This window comes from Trachurus trachurus, assembly GCF_905171665.1.
Source record: "Trachurus trachurus genome assembly, chromosome: 10".
In the NCBI taxonomy this organism is placed as follows: Eukaryota; Metazoa; Chordata; class Actinopteri; order Carangiformes; family Carangidae; genus Trachurus; species Trachurus trachurus.
This window is the reverse complement of record NC_139894.1, coordinates 24,056,405-24,079,504: the sequence shown is the minus strand read 5'-3', so window position 1 is coordinate 24,079,504 and position 23,100 is coordinate 24,056,405. Positions and strand designations below refer to the sequence as shown.

The window sequence follows — 23,100 nt, the reverse complement described above, 5'->3', positions numbered from 1 at the left end:
GGGTTCGGGTATGGACACTGGTGACCCAGCATGGCACACTGCCATGTATCGCTGATGACAGGGTCGGCCAGCCAATGATGGTGTGAGAAGAGTGCTGCTCCTGTCTCTCATTACAACCCATGCGTAAACAGCATAATTCAGCCATGTGTGAGGGCATTCAAGGGGTGGGTGTTTTGCAAAGTGGATCTGGTTTCTGGAGATTTTCTGGTCACTTTTGGGTTTTGTTCAAGGCACAAATACAAAGGAGGAGTCTGAGTGCTGTGAAACGTTTGTATACATGTTAATCATTCATATTTATGACTGTGAGGGTCACAGTAATCAACTGAATCAACAAGAACCAAAGGTCTCATTCAGACATCAGTAAAGGAGAAGCTTCCCTGTGGACGCCGTCTGGTAAGTCTGACTCTTCATTTTAAATAATATTTATGCTTTTTAAAGTGAACGTTAGCTCAGATGAAATCACAAACAAAACAAAACTGTTCTCGGCATACAAAATGTGCTGTGCTGACATTGTGTTTCGTCGATCAAATGTGGTAAAAAACAACATGTGATTGTCAGATGCAGTTATGACTCATCCTCAGAAATCTTAACATTAAAAACTCTTTATTCTCATATTTATCATTTATATTTATTCTTAATCGGAGTTTCATCAAGTTTATAATTACTCTTAACATTCAAAACCTAACACAGGGCAAACCACAAACTTAACATAAGTCCAGGTAGAACTACCGGCAAAATCCTTCAACCTAAAAAAAAAAAAAAGTCTTATGAAGACTTGTACATGTCCTTAAATGCTTTAAAAATGTCAAACTGAATCATAAATATAACACATAACTTGATTTGGATCTATTACTTGTTAGCTTAAACCATGCATCTCTAGTAATGTTCCTCTAACTTGAACAGTAATAATGAGGAATATCCAGCACAGATAGCTCTGCTTTCTCCAGAAATGAAACTTTACAGCAGGTTACAGCACATCACTTAGTATTGTCATGTCATAGCAGGTGTTTTCACCACGTGCCATGATGTTACTCATCTGGGTGTGGTCATAAATGCAGTATTCTGTTAATGTTCAACCCACAGAAACCATATATTGGCATTTTAACATGCTGAACTAAGATGGTGAACATTGTAGATATGGTAAACATTAAATCGACTGGGGGTCACAGTCACAGTCTTCGTTGCAGCAGCCCCGGTTCGATTCCCCCAATGGCCCTTTCCTGCATGTCATTCACCCTATCTGTCTCCTCACTCTCCAACTGTCATATCAATTAAAGGTGTAAAAGCCCCCAAAATACTTACAAAACTAAAACAAAAACATTAAATTGACTGGACAGCTGCACGTTAGCATACTGATATTTTTCTTTTTATTTGCAGGCATGGAGGGGATCAGAGGAACTATTCTACTGTTGTGCCTTATTGGTTTAACTAATGGTGAATATTATATTATTTTTATTTGTCTGCAGTTGTGTCTTTATGTATTTACTTCACAAACTAATACTTCAATTCTGTGTTGACAGCAAATACCAGTCCTGCAATCCTGAAACGTCTTTATCAATTGTGTGAAGACATCCCCGTAGGTATGCATGTGTGTGAAAAACTGACTGTTTTCATTTCATTTCTGTGATTTTCCGCCTGCGCATCTTTCATTGCATGTTCTACTGATGTTTTCACAGGAGGAACTGCATTTCAGATAAATGCAACAGATGCAGAAAATGACCCACTAACTTATTCAATCTCTGGGCCTAATGCTGCTTTCTTCAGTGTTAACAGAGACACTGGGGTTGTAACAGTCCGTCAGCCCCTAGACAGAGAGGTATGGTGTAGTAGAAGGCCAGAAGAAGCCAGTAACTTCATATTGATTATATGTCAATTTGTTTCATTGAGTTAATTTTTTACCTGTTTTTTTTATTTTTTCATTGTAGAGTGATGTCGTCATGATGCTTGAAGTTGTTGTTTCTGATGGCCCCAATAGTGTAAGTCACATGTAATCTGTGTTAGTCACCAATTTCATACAAATCTATCAATATTCTCACAGACTGCGTCAAAAAATGTCTTTCAGACACCAGACACCTTAACTCTCATATTATTGGATGCCAATGACAACAGACCCCTATTTCAGCAGTCTTCATATGATGCTACTGTCCCAGAAGTAAGTCAAACACAAGTTAATTGTTCTCTTTACCTTTTCCTTAACCACTTTTTCCATCCCTGCAGGATTTTTACCATGCTCCAGTGAGAGAAAAAACAGCTTTCCACCCCACCATGACATTTTAGTGTTAATTATTTTGTTCTTTTTTATTTTGTTCTTATCCCCATCTAATTGATCAGAATACCACTGCAGGAACATCTCTGTTTACGGTGCACGCCACAGATGCAGACTCTGGAGCTGCTGGTGCCATTCAGTACAGAATTGAAGACGTAAGCTTCCTCAATAAATCATGTAATTGATATTATATTCTGATGTTACATGAATGTGTTGAAAGCTTCAACTGCACTCTGTTTTCTAGGTTATTCCAAGTAGTGGATCAGGTTTTTTCAGCATCAGTACAACTGGTGAAGTCAAATTGGAGAAACGTCTGAATTATACATCACTGAGCACTTTCTATCGGCTTAATATCACTGCAACTGTAAGTATTATGCTTCTAGTTTAGTTGGGGTTTGATGTGTTTGTCCTTAGTGATACTAATCATTATTAAGGAAAAGTGGAACTAGTGCCAAAGCATCTCTGAAAACTCAAAACATCTGTGCAAATACCTTTTAATAAAATCTCATGGTTCATTGAGAAAAAAGCTGTTTTTCTCTTGTAGTTTTCTTGAGATTGTTGGGGATTATTTTGTTATATGTATTTTAGTGATTATGTATGAGTTGGTATATTTGTGTTTAATTTTTGTATGTTGTTATTTATTGAGTCTGATGTAAAGGATTTATATCCTGTATCAGATATTTTTCATTAAATTTCATTAAAATTTCATTAAATTGAATCTTCCAGGCCATAATTTCACATTAAGGGGGAATTCAGTTGCTTTCCTGCTGAAGTATTAGGTCGAGATCAGAAGATCCAAGGTTGCTGCCATTGTCTTAGTCATATCTCACTGATATAACTAGGCCATTATCTTAGCCTAGCATAAAGACTGAGGGAAACAGCTATGTGGGAGAGAAATCTCCAGCAGGGCCAAATGGGTTCAGAACTCAGTTTAAAGCAGAAGTGAGTGATATATTTGTGTTAATATAAGTCTTAAATAGTTATATCTTCCGACAGCAATCACTTACATAGAGTGTTTGGTCTGAAACACGGGTCTCTCAGTCCCTCTGCTCTGCTCTGAGCCGAAGAGAAAACATTTATCGTATCCTACAGTTTTTATCCAATGAGGAGAGAGAACGGCATGCAGGGCTGTGTGTGCAGCCAAGGAACGCCGTGAATGTGGTGACGTAGCGACGAGGACTGTTATGGTGCGTTCAAGGAAACTCGTATTTTTCCGACCGTGAAGTGGTACCAGTTCGATCTGGTACGAGTTCACGGGTCGGAAGTTACGAGTGGCCGTTATAGTGACTTTCACCGGTAAAACAGGTCGGAAAAACACGAGTGGGTTGCCTGGAACGCTACAAAGTCGTAAGTTGTGACTTGAAGCTGTAATTTACGATTTCAAAAGCCTGCCTGGAACGCAGCATTAGCGAAAACGACCGGATCACTCACTTCTGCTTTAAGTATTCCTTCATTGTGATTGATTGCAGAGAGGAAAATAAATTAATATACAATTGGCATAAAATTCCCTGACATATTTGATAAGATATTAGAATAGACTCTTGAGCAATAAAACACATTATTAGAAATATTTTCAGTGCTAGCCAATCTCTGTCTAAGTTCTAGTTAAAATCACTTGTCATGTTAACATGAATTACATCAATGATTTAGAACGTGTAGCCTTTCTCAGCGAGTATCAGCGTTGGCAGCGACACATTCCCCAAATTTCTTTATGATTTAGTTGTCATGAATTGACGTTCATCAGAAAGAGCAGAATGAGGAACAAAGTGCTTATTACATGTATCTTTATCTTGACTGTAATATGAAAAGTTTAATGTGAGGATCTCTGGGGTGATGTGACAATCTATTATCCTTAAATGGTCATATAATGACTCAACAATATTGACTTTATGGGTCTTTAATTCTAAAATATTTTAAGACAAGTTGGTTTAAGACAAATGGATTAGAATAACAACTGTGTGTTTCATCACAGGACGGCGGAGGAAAGTGTCATTCAACTGAATCTAATGTCTTCACAAGCTTCGCATTGTCCTTCATTACTGTTGCTGATGTCGCAGACCTGGACCCACAGTTCATCAATCCTCCCTATCAAGCCAGAGTTGAGGAGAATTCTCCTGTGGTAAGTTTTATTCAAGATGCCGCATCAGGAAATGTGCTGAAAAATTCATTTTTGATGAGTAAAATGAAGAGGAGATGAGGCTCTTATCAATGTCATTATTACACATTTTAACATTTCTATGTGTGACATGTGCTTTTAATTCTGATGTGTCTGAGTGCTTTTAATGTATCTTTCTGTCCGTTTAATATGACAATGCTGCTGCAAATTCATAGTGTAGCATGACACAGATCTAGAAGTAAGCCTGCGTTCAGTTGCCAGGCTTTTGAATGTGACGAGACCATCAGCTACCTCAGGTTTCAGAAAATCTGACATTTTTTCATTTCCAGGAAACCTCTGTGTTTGTAGTGACTGCCATAGACCAAGACACAGGAATCAATGATAAGATCATCTATAGCATTGAAGGTCAGCCTCAATATTTTTGGTTGATTTGCTTGTTGTTTATAGTCAGTGAGCAAGTCAGAAATGTTTCTGTGTTTTCCACATTGTTCAACAGCTTCAACAGAAGACGGCCTGTTCACAGTCAATCCAGACAGTGGTCTCATAACTGTGGCGTCACCAATTGACAGAGAAGATGTTGGTGATACTGTTACTCTGACTGTAAAGGTAAAGTTGTTCTTTCCTCTATTTCTAACAAATGATGTTGTGAATAAGTTGTGATAGTAGCCTATAGTACAGTTCACTCATGACAAAAGTTCTGCTTCTATATTTAACATTTTCTGTCCCTTTAGCTTATGTATCAATATTCAAAGGAATAGTTCAACATTTGGGATATACTTTTTTTTGTCTTACTGAGAATTAGAAAAGATCGATGCTAGTCATAGTCAAGTTGTAAATTACATTTATTTTGGTAAAATGTTGAGGCAGTAAAATATTCTGCTCTGTTGTATTTTAGGCCACAGAGTCTAAACAAAACATCAATGGGGTACAAGCCAGTGCCACGGCAACTGTACAGATCACCATTACTGACATAAATGACAACAAACCCGAGTTTTACAAGTGTGGAGAAACTGGAAAGTGTGTTCTAGATACTCACTTCACAGGAGAGGTCGAGGAGAACTCGCTAGGGTCCGTTTCCATCAACATGACAGTCAAAGATCGTGATGAGGTAAAAAAAAAAAAAAAGAAAAAAAAAAAAAGAAAAAAAAGACATTTTATCAGCTTAAAGGTGTGATTTCCATCCATAAGTTACCATCACTGACAATAACAATTAAACTTGAATTATTGTTGTATTGTCACAGTTTCCCAGAACTAGACTAACCCTGGAGGGAGCTGACAAAGATGTGTTTTCTGTGGATCCTCAAATTGCGACATCAGACAGCATCGTTCAGCTTCTGGTCAAGCAGCCGCAAATGCTGGACTTTGAGGAAAAACAGCAAATGGTTTTACAGGTACAAAGAAATGTTAAAAACAGCAGTGGTCATAGTATTACTCATGTATCGTTTCTTGAATTCATGATTTGTCCAGGTGCTTTACCAATCTGTGCCATTCTTGTGTCATGTGCAGATTAACTTTTCTACAGATGATGACAAAAATTTAAATGGTGTATAATTCAATGTTCCTTAGTGGAGTTTGTGAAGGTGATATGGTTAGAAATTTTAAGAACAAAAAATATCTTGATGGCAACAGCATTGATATGTCACTTGTAAAAGAAGTGATGGATTGTGTCCTTCAGCCATTTACTTATACATGTAATAAATCTTTGTCAACAGGCATTTTTCCAACAAAATGAAAATGACCAAAGTGATTCCAATCTATAAAAATGGTGACAAACATATGGTATCAAATTATAGACCCGTAACTTTACTACTTACTAAATTATTTGTAAATAGACTTGATAACTTCATTGAGAAATATGAGCTACTGAGTGACCATCAATACGGGTTTAGGAGCATTCGTTCATCATCCTTAGCAAGTAGGCTAGTGATTACAGGGAGATGGAATTGCCTGCTAGGCATTGCTGCCGGTCGCACCTCCTCCGGTGCCCACGGGTCAGCTGCAGGGTCATCAGCCAGGTCGACTCTCATGTTCCACTCCTGGTTAGGGGAGAATGGACTAGGTGTTTCTTTTGGCCTGGTGTCTCTTCTCCCCCCACCTTCCGTGATGAAGCCGATGATAAAGGTAAAGGTAAAGGTAAAGGTACTTTATTTGTCACATATACAGCTAGTACAGTGAAATTCTTTCTCTGCATTTAACCCATCCCTGAGGAGCAGTGGGCAGCCACGGTGCGGCGCCCGGGGACCAACTCCAGATTATGAGCCAGTGCCTTTGGTCAGGGGCGCCGACTGGAGGATTAACCTAGCTGGCATGTTTTTAGTGGTGGGGGAAACCGGAGCACCCGGAGGAAACCCACGCAGACACGGGGAGAACATGCAAACTCCACACAGAAAGGACCTGGGCGGCCGGGGGTTCGAACCCAGGACCTTCTTGCTGTGAGGCAACAGCGCTAACCACTGTGCCACCGTGCCGCCACGATGAAGCCGATGAAGCTGTGGTTCTCTGCAGGTGGTACCCCTCTGCTGCCCTGTCGACGGCCCTCCAACACTTCTGCTAGCTTCCTCAGGACCTGGTCATGGCGCCACCTGTAGCATCCCTGGGAGAGTGTGATCTTACAGCCTGACAGGATGTGCTGGAGGTTTGCATTAGGGGTGTTGCAGAGTGTGCAGCATTCCTCACTCCCAAACCACTGGTGAAGGTTCCGAGGACAGGGAAGCGTGTCATATGTTGCACGAATGAGGTAGCTGAGCCTTGCCTGCGGGATCTTCCAAAGGTCTGTCCAACTGATGTTTCGGTTGATGACTCCTTCCCAGGTTGTCCAGCTTCCTTGTCGGCCCTGTGACACAGCCTTGATCTTATAGCGCTCTTCCTCCATCCTCGTCACCTCCGCCACCACCATCTCCTTCCTCTCTTTACGGTTGGCCTTGGACCAGAACCATGGTGCTTCTCCCCACCCTAGGCCTGCCCTTCCTGCCTGGACTCTGCCGACAATCTCTTGGTGTTGCAGGCGACTGATGGCTCTGTCGACCTCAGTTTTGGCATTCCACTTCCGGCCTGTCGGAATCTTGATGTTTGCATTCCTTACAGCCTGGTCGGTAGACTCTCTTAACTCGAGAACGAGCCTGGTCTTTTCCTGCTTGTAGCCCAAACTGATGGATTGGAGCGGAAGTTAGAGGGTGTTCCTTCCGAACAGGCCCGTTTCAGAGAGGCATCGTGGCAGCCCCAACCACTTTCTGATGAATGAGTTGGCCTTTCCATCCATCTTACTTGTGGTGGATGAGGGGATCTCACTCATTTTCAGCGGCCACATCACTCTCCTGTAGAGTGTGAACTGGTAGCACCAGACTTTGTACTTACCTGGGAGTTGTCTTTGGTCGATCTCTGCCAGGCCTTCTGAGAGCTGTTTCAACACGGTTCTCCCTATCTGTTTGTCCGAAAGCTCTGCCGTGTACTGCCTCCCAAGGCTTTTTATGGGTTGCTCAGAAAGGAGTGGGATTTTTTCTTCCCCTACGATGAAGGTGGTGCTGTCGTTTCTGACTCCTCTTCTGAGAGACAGGCTCCGTGATTTTGAGGGCTTAATCCTCATTCGAGCCCACGACATCAGCTCGTCCATCCTATTCAGCAGTCTTGATGTACATGCTGCAGTTTGAAGGAGGCTTGTGACGTCGTCCATGTACGTCCTCAGTGGGGCTAGTCTCTTCCCAGCTGGGAGCCTGATCCCTCCGATTATCTGTCTTGCACCGATGAGGATCACCTCAAATGCTGCCACAAACAGGATGGGAGAGATGGCACAGGCCATAGCGATACCTACCTCCAACTGTTGCCATCCGGTGGTGAAATCTTGGAGAGCAAAGCACATCTGCAGGTCGTTGAAGTAGGATGCAACCATGTTCTAGATGCAGGAGGGCATGTGAAAGAACTCCACGGCATAGTTGATCAGCTGGTGCGGGACTGATCCATATGCATTTGATAGATCAAGCCAGATGACGTGGAGGTCCGTCTTCTCCTTTTTGGCCTTCTGGATCTGGTCCCAGATCATTGTGGAGTGCTCGACACACCCTGGGAAGCCTGGGACTTCTGCTTTCTGGCAGTTGGTGTCTATGTAGCCATTTTCGAGCAGGTAGGTGGTCATCCTTTTGGCCAGCACGGAGAAAAATATTTTTCCTTCCACATTCAGCAGGGCGATGTTCCTGAACTGGCTGATGTCTTTGGAGTTCGCTACAGCTCTTTGCCATTCGGATGGAATGCGTTGCTTTTTCCAGGCAGCTCTCATAAGGTACCATAGCAACTCTAGCACCTTAGGGCAGTTCGTATATAGCTTGTAGGGGACTCCATTGGGGCCTGGTGCTGATGAGGACCTTGCCTTCCTCACGACCTGCCTAACTTCACTGAGCTTCGGGGGCATGATGTTGAACTCAGTAACTGGAGGTGCAGGCCGGGGCACGTACCCTGGTGTTCCTAATGGGACGTTCTTTGCTGGATCACTGTACTGCTCTCTGACGTGCTGTTCCAGTTGGTGGTTTCGAGCTTCCCACTCTTCTTCTCCTCCAGCAGCTGTCTGGCATGCTTAAAGGGGTCTTTGAAGAAGTTGGCTCGTTCTTTTTGTTTCCATTTGCTACGCTTGCGGATACGTTCAGCTCTGCGGAGCCTGGACAGTCTTTGGCTGTGTTCGAAACCACATACTCCATACTACATACTTCCATACTGCATACTTCCATACTCCATACTACATACTAATCGATCATACAGTATGCAGAGCGTTCACACTGCTGCGTACTATGATAACCCACAATGCATTTCGCTCCTGCCCGAGCCGAAATCAGCCGCCCTGAAGCTGATTTCACTTAAGCTCTAAACTCTGTAAATATATAACTTCAGCAACATTTGAAACATTTTCAGGCGAGAAAGTACTACTTCGTATCCCCATGGTGTTGAAAAAATGACAAAATAACACCTATTTACAATTTTAGTCGGACGAAGTCGGACTTCTCTGGCGTTAGTAAAACCAGCCGTAGTGAGCACTGTACTTCCGGTTTCTGTGTCAAAATAAAGCACCCGTTGCAATTGACCATAAAGAAAGCCGTTACAATGACGTCAGTGCTCTTACTTTATAAACAGGAAGTGAACCTGTCCCCACTGTGGCTAGCTTGGCAACGCCGTTTGGACCGACCTCGTGCTCCTCCTTCTCCGTTCTTTTTTTTTTTTTTTTTCCCCGGCAAGGAAGAGGCGGTCCTTGACGTCACGTTGCGTTGCATCTTGGGTAGTTTGAGTATGAGTAGTGACCTCATGATGTATACTCAACATTTCGGCCGAATCTAGTATGCATCCGGGAACTTCTCGCCTACTGCAAATCGCATACTGCGCAGTGTGAACATACTGCATACTCAAATCGTTAGTATGAGTAGTACGAGTAGTAGGAGAAGTATGCGGTTTCGAACACAGCCTCTGTCTGACCTCAGTGGCGGCCGGTCAATAGGGGGCGCTAGGGCGCCACCCCCATCAAAATTTCAGGAAAAAAGTGTAGACACAGTAAACATAAATAACATAATAAAAAGTAATTACCATATCTGTTCAGTGTTCACTCATACAATGGGTTTTATTTTGAAATTTGTAAGCCTTTCCATTCCATATTGGGTTTATTCTGGGTTGTTTTATACATTTCAATAGCGAGGGTCGCCGGCCTAATGAGTGTGTATGTGGGCTCTTAAACTTTTGGCTTCCATGTGACTTCATGCTGGTCTCTAATTGGTTACTTCAAGATTCTCGCAGCAGCTCTCTGCGCCCGTGGCCAATCAGCGCGTTTGGGTCGGAGACGTGCCTGTCACTCAAACAGCTACAGACGCACCCGTGTGCACACGGAGCAGACAGACAACAAAACAAAACAGGAGACAATGGCGGCCGCAGCAAAAGAAAAATCAGTTGTTTCTTTACGAAATAATCCTTCCACGAGGCATTCGCTAGAGTAAAAAAAAAAAAAGGATAAAGGAGCTTGGGCCGGAGCAACCTGACTTAAAAATCCTGCAGCAGGCAAGTGGCCGTGGACAGAGACGACGCTTCTCCCGTCTGTGTCATGCCAAACTCAGCTGAGGGGTGTACTGCGAAGCCACCTTTGTAGTACAGGAGAGCCCGGCTTTAGACTCAACATACCGTAGATGACCATTTAGTAGCCCGGGCGTTTAATATGCTAAATCGACTTGGAGCCCAGGCGTTTATAAGAACCGGGCGCGTATTTGCAACAGGCTACAATTTATTTTTGCAATGAGCAGCACCAGACCATCATCCAAAGAACAAGGAGGTCACCATAGGACCACTGGAACAAAACTACTCCCGACATCGTTATTGACATAAAACAATAAATACAAAGACTGTTACCGCGACACAGGGAGCTGGTCAGATCAGTGTTATGAACGATAGCGGGAGGGGGGGTCGATCGCGGTAATTTCAACATAGCGCATTTATGTATTTGTCTTTGTCTATTAGCAGTCCAGTGCGACCTATCCCGCTGGCGCACCGGTGTTTGTGTGTCTGTGTGTGTGTCCGCCTGCATGCGAGAGAGAGAGAGCGAGAGGAGGGGCTGACTGACAGAAGAGGTGAGAGCCGGTGATACACTGTTAAAAAAAACTTTTTTTTTCTGTGCAAGGCTATGGTAAACACTTCATTGCCTGGGCGTTTAATTGAACCGGCGTTTATTATGCCAAATGGGCTCGGACCCCGGCGGCTATTAGAGCACAGGCGCGTATTTGCACGCGGGCGACTATTTGGTCATCTACGGTACCTTGCTAACCCACTAAACTGGCTTTGCAGTACACCCCTCTGGCTGGATGTGAAGTTAGCAATGCTCTTTATTTATCTTATTTATCTGACGCCCCCCCAATTTATTTTAGCACTGTCTGACCTTCTCCCACAGAGTTTTCAGGCCCTCTTTCTCTTCCTGTGTTGCCTTCCTCCAGTTCTTACGGAGTTGCCGGCGCCTTCGCACTAGATGGTCAATCTCCTTTTCCCTCCTTCCCTTCTCTCTTTGTATTGTGTGGTGCTCTGGTTGGAGGTCTCCTCGCCAAACCTGTCCTTGCAGACCTGGTACAGGATGTCACCAACCTGAGTGAGCTTGGTTTCCACACCTCCTTGCAATATTTCCTCCAGTTCCTTGACCAGGTCTGTGTCTAGCATATGCCATGCCATGCATATGCCTCACTTGACTTTGGCCATTTGAGTTTGCTCTTTCTAGTTGGATTCTTGGCTCTGTTCTGTGTGAGTTGGTGGTGACTGGGTCTTGGTGCTCATGTGGCAAGGTGAAGAGGGCCCGGGCGGGGATTGAACCCACACCTCCCGGGTAAGAGTCATGCGCGCTAACCAGTCACCCAAAGGGATATCCCCTTGGCCAAGTAGCCAGGGCACATGATCAATTGGAGGCATAGTGATAGGAACTGTCAACTGTCACATCTCTCCCCCTCTTTTTTACAAGCACGTCCTCTTGCTTCCGCGCAGGCTGCCACACATTAGGAATCCATGCACCCACCCCCAGTGCTACATGGATCCTGCCAACAACGCAAGAATGTGGCAAGGTGAAGCGGGCCCGGGCGGGGATTGAACCCACACCTCCTGGGTAAGAGTCATGCGCGCTTACCAGTCACCCAAATGGACATCCCCTTGGCCAAGTAGCCAGGGCACATAATCAATTGGAGGCATAGTGACAGGAACCGTCAACTGTCACACTCACATGGGGGCTCGTCCTCCACCAGTGGGCCTTCTTCCTCTGTGCCGTCTTTGCCTTCTGCAACATTGGGTCCATCGGCTATGTGGTTTTCGACCTGGCTTTTGGTCCCTCTTGTCTCACCTGCCGGGGCAGTGCAAGGTTGCTGTTGGCCCTTCCCACACTTACGCTTCCTCTGGTGGATTCACAACCCCTTGAATGTGGTCACTTTCTCCCATCTGCATGCACACTTCTGGAGGGTCTTCTCCTCATTTCATGGAGTTGTCCATCCTATTAGGCCCATCTTTCATCCCGCCTCTCGGGCCTGCGGGTTGTATTCTCTTAGGATTCTTCGTAGTTATGGTTGGGTGTCCCTCCTCTGAGGTACTAGTGGGTTGGGTAACTAGCCGCCCTCTCCCGGTGCGGTCTTTCCCTGCCGTCATCCAGTCTTTCCTGGCTGTCCTCCAGTCTTCCCTGGACTCCACCTGCTCTGTTCACAGTAGTCACTGGGTTACCAGAACTTCAGTAGTGATTACAGGGAGATGGAATCGCCTGCTAGGCATTGCTGCCGGTCGCACCTCCTCCGGTGCCCACGGGTCAGCTGCAGGGTCATCAATGATGGATATCATAGAAAATATAGCTACGGCTTTATACAAGCAACACACTGTTGGTGTATTTATTGATTCATGTAATGCTTTTGACACAATGGATCATTCCTTACTTCTGCAGAAATTGGAACGGCATAAGAGGTGTCACACAACAGTGGGTAGGAAGTTATTTAAGTAATAGGTTTCAATATGTTGAAATTAATAAGACTAAATCACACTTCAGAAGAGTAACCTGTGGTGTTCCACAAGGCTCGGTATTGGGACCTAAGTTATTTATACTTAATATAAATTATATTTATACAGTGTCTAATAAGTTTGGAAAATTATCCAAATCTATTGATATTCTTTATAAAACAAGGGACTTCTTAATAAGAAATGTCTGCATATGTTATATTATTCTCTTATATTCCCATATTTGACATACTGTGTTGAGATCTGGGGAAATGTATATAAAACAAACATAGACCCTATAATTAAACTTCAAAAAAGAGTAATTAGAATAATAAACAAAGTGTGCTATTGTGAACCTACTGAAACACTAAGATCTTGTACATTAAAATTTTCAGATTTTTGAAGTTATGTAGATCTTTGTTGAGTTTTAAGAAAGCCTTAAGATGTAAAATAATGAATAATTATAAATGACAGAAATTATTATTTTCGTCTTATTATTTTGTACTGTTGATATAGGTAATCTAATTGTATGGAGTGTACAGGCAAATATAAGCCTTGGGCTTCAGCCTATTCCCTTTTCTGCCACTGTATGATTTTTTTTGTGTGTGAAATGTATGGTTGCAATTATGTATAATATGTGCTGGCTCAATTATTCATGCAAAATGGTTGATTTTGATGTTGGTGTTGTGTGACCGAAATAATCAATTTAATTCATTAATTCAGGTGATCGCTGTAGATGAAGAGGAGCCCACCTTCCGCTCCACTGCTACAGTTACTATTGACATCAGGGACGCCAATGACAACATCCCCAAGTTCCAAAAGGACACATATAAGCTTCAGGTGCCTGAAAACTCTCCCGATGGGACGACAGTGGGCACGATAACTGTGAGTCATACATGTTTCTCACTCAGACCGCTCAAGCCTACATGTCATGTACTTTTGAATGGCTCATTGTGTTTCTCTTCCCCAGGCGGAGGACCCTGACACGATGGATCAAGACAAGCTCACCTACAAACTTCTTCCAGACAGCATGTACGTCTACACTCAAACCAAACAGAGTAACTCTGCCTATTTGAATGCAGACCCTGTGTGTTTTGTGCTGTCATAAAAATTTCCTGTATTTCCAGACTACCATACTTTGATGTGGTTCCACGGACGGGAGCAATCTATGTGAAAAACCAAACTCTGTTGGATCGAGAGGTCAGATCTCTGTATTCGGTGACTCTGCAGGCCAAAGACACAGACAATAAAGTCGGCTCCACAGCGGTAGAGATAACAGTGACTGACGTCAATGACCAGGCTCCAGTCTTCAACAGAGACTCTTACCTGGTGTTTGTGGAAGAAGGTGGAGAGTGTCGAGTTAAGATAGAGGTAAATGTCAAACCATTAATTATTTCCATTTCATAGGTGTTGGTGCTGTATTTAACAGGATCTCTGATTCATATGGGGAAGTCCAAGCAAAAGCACAGCCTTTAATCATATAGTATAGTCAAGAGAGAGACAGGAAATGGGAGACAAAGAGAGGGGGAATGACATGCAGCAAAGGGCCACCTCAGTCGGGATTTGATATAGGCTAGCTGCAGTGAGGATTGTCATATGGGACGCCTGCTCTACCAACTGAGCTAAACGACACCTCTCCATGCAAGCTTTTTCGCCTTTAATAGACAGGTTAGTTGAGAGAGAGAGACAGGAAACCGGAGGCAGAGGGGGGGGGGGGGATGACACGCAGGACAGGGCCACTCGGCGCGGGACTCAAACCTGGGCTGCCTGCAGTGAGGACTATAGCCTCAACACATGGGGCGGGTGCTCTACCAACTGAGCTAAACGACGCCTCTACATGAACTATTCTTAACTGCAATGCAGTCTTGATGTGAGAGGAGGTCTATTTCCTGTTTCAACATGAAATGCCCCTGAGCATGAAACCAGGTGCATAAAGAAATAATTGGAAGAACTGACGGCCAGCTTCCACATGAATGATCATCCAATGTTTGGAACATTTTTACTGTGAATTGAAAACTGGTCTGAACGGAGTCCTGAACTCAACCCTATCCAACCCTTGGGGTAAACTGAAAGCCAGCACCAGACATTATTGCCCAACATCAGTGTTCACCAGTGCACCAGTGATAAGTAGTGTTCCTATAGGGTGTCCTCATGCTTATGGCACTGCAGTGTGATATAAAGGAATTAGGGCCGCGGGGCAAAGGCACCGAGGCACTATTATTATACTGTGGATTTTTTCTTCTTCTTTTTCCTCTTACGTGTCAAATTGCGTACTACGGCTAATCGGGATTGGTGTGCTATTACTTTTTTCTGCAGAATCCGAATTTTTCGTGACATAAGTCACAAAAAACTGTGAAAAACTTCTCATAGAGAATGAATGGGTGGAGGTCAAAAAACTAACAAATCATTGGATTTTTTTCTATTGCCTACTGCTGTCTTGTGCTCTGGTATACTTTCACCTAGAGACTCCATTTAAACTTTAAACTGTAGACACAAGTCTTGTATATTGGTGTATTAATCCACATTTCGATAGGTATTATTTTTTTTATTAGTCACAGTTCAATGAACATGATCACTTTTTTTCTCAAATTTTGCGATTATAATGGGTGTGTGTATTGCATGGAATGTTTGAGCCAGAGCGCATGACATCATCGGCTAGAGTGAGAGAAGTTGTCTGAAACTTTTCTCTTTCCACGCTCCTCACGGCCACAATTTACACTCTACACACATGGTTCTATTCGTATAGGCTTAGCCCTCTAAGGCTATCGCTAGTGGGTTTATCCCTTGCGCGATCGCCTTAGAGGGCTGCACCTATACTCATAGAATCTGGAGTTACGATTCGTAACTATCGTTTTTCCCAACGTTGTAGACACACTTGTTCTGTCTCTAACAATGTGTTCATCAAAGCAGAGAGATTTACAGAATTTAAACACTGAGCCTCTCAGTGCGGCGATCTCTCTCTGTGCTCCTTATCGACTCCAATACAAAGATTTTCTGAGAGAAGCAGAAGGGACTCCTGTTTATAACTTGCAAGTGTTTCCAAAACATTTACTGTAGAAACACCAAAAGCATATCAAATCATTCAGGAAGTCCTTACGACAACCACGGTCTGCTGCTTTTTCTGATAGGAGCTACCGTTTTGTCAGAATAAGCCCAAATGTGAGACCAGCGTATAGGCGCACGTGCAATCCTCTACCACACACACAGGTAACTTAATGTGATTACAGCTCCTCCATATCAGTGCTTATAGAAATATGATCATGTGTCTGTCTGATCAGCTCTGTCTTGACCATAAGGTCGTGGGTTTGATTCCCATGTTGACAGAGATGGCAACCCCGGCAGTAGCTCCTGCGGCCCTATCAAAATTTCCCAGAGAAAATTTTCTAGTTTGTTACTTTTATTTCTCACTTGGACAGGCTACTGATGCAGATGAGCCTGATACACCAAACAGCCAAATTGTGTATGGAATCCTGCCAAGCCAGTACAGTGGCAACTTCACCATCAACCCAAACACCGGTGTGTTGGAAAACAGTGGTGTGCTGGATCGTGAGGATATCGATCCAAAGCTGAATGGGAGGATTGAAGTCAACGTAACTGCTACTGACAGGGGAACTCCTCATTTGTCCTCTGTGGTCCCAGTTCTTATCAATGTAGAGGTAAGACTTCACTAGTACATGCTGCACTGGGAATAATGCTGCCACTCCTGGGCCCTCATTTATCAACAGTGCGTAGAAAAGGTTCTAAATTCTGTCGTAGGAATGAAATTTAGAATGTGTGTAAGTACAAAAAAATCCGTATTTATCAAACATGCGGACACCGGTCGTACGCACACTAGTAAGTAATCAGTGATGATAAATCCCACCTGTTCCTAACTACCATGGTTAGGGTCATTTGCATTCAGAAACGCCCCCAATTGACCATATATGGTAGCAACAATCCCTTTAATAATGCGTGAATGGATTTTTTTCCCCACACCAAAATCATGGCAAAGAGGGCGGAGAAGAGGAGTTTCTCTGATACCGAGATTGAGTTACTTGTAGGAGAAGTTGAATCAAACCAAAAAATACTGTTTGGAACACTAAATGCAGGTGTGACCAACAAAATAAAAAAATGCTGCATAGGAGAAAGTAACAACTACTGTTAATTCTGTTGGGTCAGAGGAAAGATCACTGAGAAATAAAAAAAAAAAGCTGTCTTTTATATGAAGGTAGATTTGTGTCTTTATTCTTCAATCAAAAGATATATTTTCAATAAAAACATTCACTTCAATAATAAAAAAAAAACATTTTCAATCAAAGAAAAAAAGTGTTTGTTTTTTTAATTGAAAATATATTTTTTGATTGAATAATAACGACACAAATCTACCTGCATACTTTTATAGCTTGTCACTCACACCAATCATTCAAAATGTCTGCTAAATTACTAATTGATCATTTTTTTAAATTAGGAAACAGGGAACATGTGTGAAGTTTGAGATTGCTGAACACTGTGACTCCTCCACTGGGTTATATTTGTAGTTTCACTGTTCTACCACTAGATTTTGTGTGTACGCATGGTCAGAGTTGTGCTTAAATTTACGCACGTTCCTAAGCACAAGTACAAGTTGATAAATTCCATACTTTGCGTGGGAATGTTCTTACGCACTCATTACGCACAGATCTGTGCGTACGCACGGTTGATAAATGAGGGCCCAGGTGAGGATGATAACAGTCAGTGCTTTCTTTTTGGTGCAGGATATGAATGACAACACGCCACAGTTTCAACCCACGTCTTACACATTTTCTGTTAAAGAGGGAGAAAAAGGTCAGTGTTTCATCTTGAAAGTGGCTGTCCGGTGTTCAGAACTGTGTGGCTGTTTTTTTAAATTTAATTTTTCCATTAAAATCAGGTGCATTTGTGGGTTCTGTTTTCGCTGAGGATTTGGACCAGACGACAGACTTCAACCGCATTTCTTTCAGCATCATTGACGGCAGCTTCGGCAGCTTCATCATTCGCACTTTTCCATATGAAGTGGGTTACAGGGGAAACATCACTGTAGATCCAGACATTGAGTTGGATTATGAGAGCAACCGCACAGAGTTCAGACTGCGGGTAGAGGCAACAGATCTGGGGCAGAAGAAAGCTGAAGTGATGGTGGTGGTGAAAGTGCTGGACGTGAATGACGAGAGGCCTGAGTTCAAGCCAACAGGGCCTGTGACAGTGAAAGAGAACACAAGCATCAGTGAGACTATTGGGAGTTTCACAGCACAGGACAAAGATGGGAACCACTCGCTGGTGTATGAGCTGGAATCCATCAAGTGCAGATGCAACGGCTCCCTGACAACCTGCAACTGGTTTATCCTCGATCCATCAGGGGAAGTCAGGCTCAACACAGAGGAAACGTTGGACTATGAACAATGTAATCAGGCCGTGGTGGAGGCTCAGGTTGTGGACGAAAAGACAGAAAAGGGAGAGAACAACAGTGTTACAACAGGTCAGAGCTGGTTTGTTTTTCAGATGGAAAAAGAACATCAAATATTCACAAGTCACACATATGGGCTCACTGTGTTTTTCCTCCCAACAATTTCAGGTAAATTGGTGATCAACATTGAAGACATCAACGACAATATTCCAGAATTCATTTCCTCAGATGCTGTTTTTGGTGAGTGTGTGTCTGCATGTCTGAGTGTGGCTCTTATCTGTGACATTTTAAACTAAATGCTGTGTACTCATGACCCACTGTCACAACTTGAAAACATCTAACATCAGGTCTAAAATAAACTGCCTCTTTTTCACAGTTAATTTGAACAATGTCATGTGATCATGTGCAGATGCATATTCATTGTCCTTGTCAGCACAAACATACTGAATAAGTACCAACCAACTTTTGCATCCTTGGAACTTAAAAACTACAACTATAAAACTTTGGGGTTACATTGAACTGCTATGTCATTGTTATGGTTGAAAATCAAAGTTTGTTATCCTGTGAGTTTAATACAGATCTATTGTCTGTGTGCATTAGTTGTGGTGTCAGAAAGTGCAAGTAAAGGGACCTCGGTGGCAGGAGTCACAGTGAGTATGAAAAGAAAAGAAAACTGACATGATTTCAGCAACAACAGTAACAAGATGTGTGACCAACGTACCTGCTCTTGTCTCATGCTTCTCTCAGGCAACGGATCGTGACTCTGGAATAAACCGGCAGATTGAATTTAAAGTGACAAAAGTCCAATTTCAAGACAACAACAATCAGACAAGTAACATGAGGATGCTGTTCGAGGCTGTGACCACACAGCAAAACAACATTTATGTCGGGATTATACAGTGAGTGCAAAGTCACATCGACATCATATGAGCACTCATCAACAAAAGAGAAACTAAACAACCAAGTGACACAGGAGAGGCACATGATTTTAAATCTTTAACCATCATTACAGTAAATGACTGAAAACAACAGTGAAGACATGCCACACCTCACAAAGAGACAAAAGCTGACCACAAAGATTTGTGTCTGTACCTTTTGTTGCCTTGTTTGTCCACGGCTTAATGATTTCTTCAACTTTCCACAGAACTACTGAAGGGCTCGACATGTCACTGAAAGGAAAGTATTTGGTGACAGTAAATGCCACTGATAAGGGCGGCCTCTACAGCAGCACCGTACTGGACGTGAGTGACTGGAGTCATCCAACTGACATTCACTGAAGTGTTTTTGTGAACACCAGGTGGTGGGGAGGGGGGGTAAAAACTGCAGTCTTTGTTGACACTTGTGTTGTTCTTATATTGCAGATTTTCACAGTTGATGAGTCGTATAAAGTGGAATTGCAATTTACACAAAGTGTCTCTGATGTTGAACAGAATCGTGATAAAATCATCAGGTAAACATTTCTCCAGGCTGCACCATGTGTCAGTAAATTCTGCATCCGTCAACAGGATTTTTCGGTGGATCTCTTCTCATTGAGTATTTAGTGTTTTCTCTGATCTCTACATATCCAGGTCATTAATGTCTGCTACCAAAGCTGCTGTTGAGGTTGTTGCTATCAGGGCCGACACAGCTGAAGAATCAAGGTAAGTTCAGGTGAAATCAGCTTACATCAAAATATTTCTCACAGATTACAAATCATTGATGGTTGAAACTAAATATCCTTAGCTTTCCACTTTTCCACTTAGCGTTTTTATCCACTAGGTGGTGCAAGTGTGCCTGAGAACAAACATACCATTGAAAACATCTATCAACATTTATTTGATGATAGTAGTTGATAGTGAATTCTACATTTAATAGCTTAAATTGTTGATTTGGCCTTATTATATGGTGTTTTATATTAATATATTATTATCATATGTTTGATGTCTTTGAATTCCTCTCTCAGGGCGACAGATATCACTGTCATGGTGGCATATTTTGTCTACTCCAACGGGACAGCTCTGACCTCTGATGAAGTGGAAGAGATGGTCTCTGATCCTGAGCACTATCCCATACTGGCAGACCTTGGCCTCATGTACATTGTAAGTATGAACAGGTTTAAAACTCAATTCTCAATTACAGTAGCATTTACGTTCCTCATGTTAATATTTGGAGTCAATTTACATTACATCCTCTTCCACTGATGTTGCTGCATAATCTCTCACTGTGCCGTGTGAGATGTGCTTATCTCTGGAAAAGTGAGTACCTGAAAAAGATGAGTTCAACTAAAGAAGAACAAGAAGCACATCAGTGCACGAGTTTCCTGTTGTTTTTGTCTTTGTTCACTGATCCATGGAAATGACAAAAAAAATGACCAAAAAGCAATGACCCATAAGAAACATTTGTTGAAATAATATGTACACATTAGGAGGTTTTTTTTTTTTTTTTTTGGTTTATCTTGAGCAATAACTCATCTGTTGTTAGAATTCAACAACACCCACTGATGATGGACTGTTAAATACTTTTCCCAATTATTAGCCTCAAGTAACCACATTTCTTTGTTGCTGCAATTAATTATAAAGAATCAGAATTTAGTGACAGTGGAGATTATTGCAGAAGTACAAAATGTCACATAACTCTTTATGTTCGAAATAAATATTAACAAAAGTTGATCATTCATAAATGGAGATAAAAAATAATTATTGAAATGTTTCTATTTTTCTTATATTGTAGTACATGAATGATAGTTTCAGACAACATTACACTAAGACAGATTTCCTACCTCTGTTTCAGGGGAAGGCTCCTGTGGTGGAAGCGGCCGTAGATCCTCTAAAGTACATCCTGCTGGGGATGGTGGGAGGTCTCATCATCGTGCTGGCTGTCCTCACCACCTCTCTGCTGTGCACTCGCAGAACGTAAGTGAAGAGGACATGACAAAAACATATTGTCCTTTTCCAGTAAAGACAAACAGCCAATATTAAAAAACACTAAGGTACTGGGTCTGTGCACTCATCAACTCACTTCATACCACAGCTACAAGAGGAAGCTGAAGGCAGCTAAGGCCATGAACTCTGCATCTATGGTGACGTCTGACAACCAGAAAGGTGGTCCTGTGGTACCTGGAACCAACAAGTACACCATGGAGGGGTGAGGAGACATTAGCATCTGCCAAAACAAAGAATCCAAGCCAATGAATGAGCAATAGAAAGTAAAGTATGACTTATTTTCTGACTGGGTGCATGTCGTTACTCTGTGACAGAGCGAATCCTGTTCTCAACCTCAACATCGACACAACCGCCCTGGATGAGGACTCAGATGTGGACAAAGTCAGGTAAAGACGACCTCTCTCCACCATCGGTGACAGCAGTCATTTCGGGTCGGTTTGACAAGGTGGTGTTTATTTCTACATACTGTAGGATTATTTTGATTCTTTTTTTCTTTTTCATCAAAGCCTCAACTCACTTGACTACACTGATGAAGTGACTCCGAGTGGAAAGGACACAAAACCTATCATGGTGAGTATCCATTTTAAATTCATCCATTGAAAAAAAGAGAATATTTTCACTATACTAAAATGTGTCTGCTCCTCATTAGCAGGGGATCCAGGAGGAGGAGGACGATGACGCGCCACCAGAGTACATTGAGCCTCTGGGTGCAGCTCTGGCCCAGCGGGGACAGAAGAAAAACAACCCTCTGATGGGTTATAACAACCCTGCATTCAGCACCACAGACCTGTAACGGAAATAATGAAGTGAGAGGGACTGAGCTGAGGCCTCAGATGGACACATGTTGCCTCTTTGTCATCAGGCTGACCAAATCACAAATCAAACATAATCATGCATGAAGGCCTTGTTTCAAATAACCTTCTGCTCTGACCAATAATGAAATATTACTGAAATTCCACTATGAGTTTTGTGCAAGCATCTGAAGGGACATTAAGTTTGAGGAAAAACAAAAAGGAAAACCAAAATAGGAGACGTTCCTTGAATGAAAACGACATCATGCTATTATTTTGGTTGTTTTGTGGGGGGTTTTTTTCTTTAAATGTATTTCTTTATCTTCATTTATATATTATCATTTTCTTGCTGAGAGTTAGATAAGATAATTAATACCACTTTCGTGGCAAATGAAACCACAGCTACAATACAATTAGCTTAGCTTTGGTAGCCTAGTTCTGTCCAAAACTCAGTAATGTTAAACTTGATTTTTTAATCTGCATAATCTTTTTAAAGCTAAGTTCATATAACTGTACCTTCACCTTTACAGTTCAGAGAATAGTGCTATTGATCCAGTCATCTAACTCTCGGTAAGGAAGCAAGGAGCAAATGTTGACACTTTATCCGTTCAAACTTTCTTTATATAAACACCATCAAGACAATGAAAATCTATGGAAACAATTGTTTGTTGCACATGAACCACTTTATTTTGTTCATATAATAAGCAATGGTTTAAAAGTGCTTGGTTTGCTTTTAAATAAACTGTATTATAAATTATAAATGCCAACACACAATGCTAATTTTAGTTGCAGCTGATGCTACGATACAGAAATGAAAAACAAGAGAATATTGCATAATGTCACATACAAATGAAATCTTTTTATAACAGCATGTCAGTCTTAATGTTTAACCTAATGCATGTTTCATTTGTCAGTGTTTGCTTTGGGTTTGAGATACTTGCTGAAATAAAAACTCATGCAGTGTGATGTGGCGGCGTCCTACAAGCAGCAGATTGAAAAGACTATTTCATTGTTCACTGACATCTAAATGAATGTATTACAAGTGCAATCTATGAATAAAATAATTATCTTTAAAATGTGGATTTTAGCCCACTTTCATGGAGTTAATGTGTGAACACCACCAACATCACTGACACTGT

General features: G+C 42.2%; 1 protein-coding gene across 1 annotated transcript; it reads left to right on the top strand.

Annotated features, from left to right (window-relative positions):
* Positions 1 to 10: 10 nt before the first annotated feature.
* cdhr2 (cadherin related family member 2) lies at positions 11 to 21,963 on the top strand (the record flags this gene model as incomplete). Its single annotated transcript, XM_083980284.1, has 29 exons — positions 11 to 20; positions 1,677 to 1,816; positions 1,926 to 1,976; positions 2,063 to 2,152; positions 2,332 to 2,421; positions 2,511 to 2,630; positions 4,239 to 4,385; positions 4,712 to 4,787; positions 4,879 to 4,988; positions 5,278 to 5,490; positions 5,624 to 5,773; positions 13,572 to 13,733; positions 13,819 to 13,880; positions 13,976 to 14,219; positions 16,265 to 16,504; positions 17,582 to 17,651; positions 17,737 to 18,321; positions 18,418 to 18,489; positions 18,850 to 18,899; positions 18,997 to 19,148; positions 19,394 to 19,490; positions 19,611 to 19,699; positions 19,818 to 19,889; positions 20,192 to 20,327; positions 21,019 to 21,140; positions 21,259 to 21,372; positions 21,485 to 21,556; positions 21,677 to 21,740; positions 21,820 to 21,963. The coding sequence occupies 29 exons, from the start codon at positions 11 to 13 to the stop codon at positions 21,961 to 21,963; spliced, it is 3,744 nt and encodes a 1,247-aa protein (XP_083836410.1).
* Between the last annotated feature and the right edge of the window lie 1,137 nt (positions 21,964 to 23,100).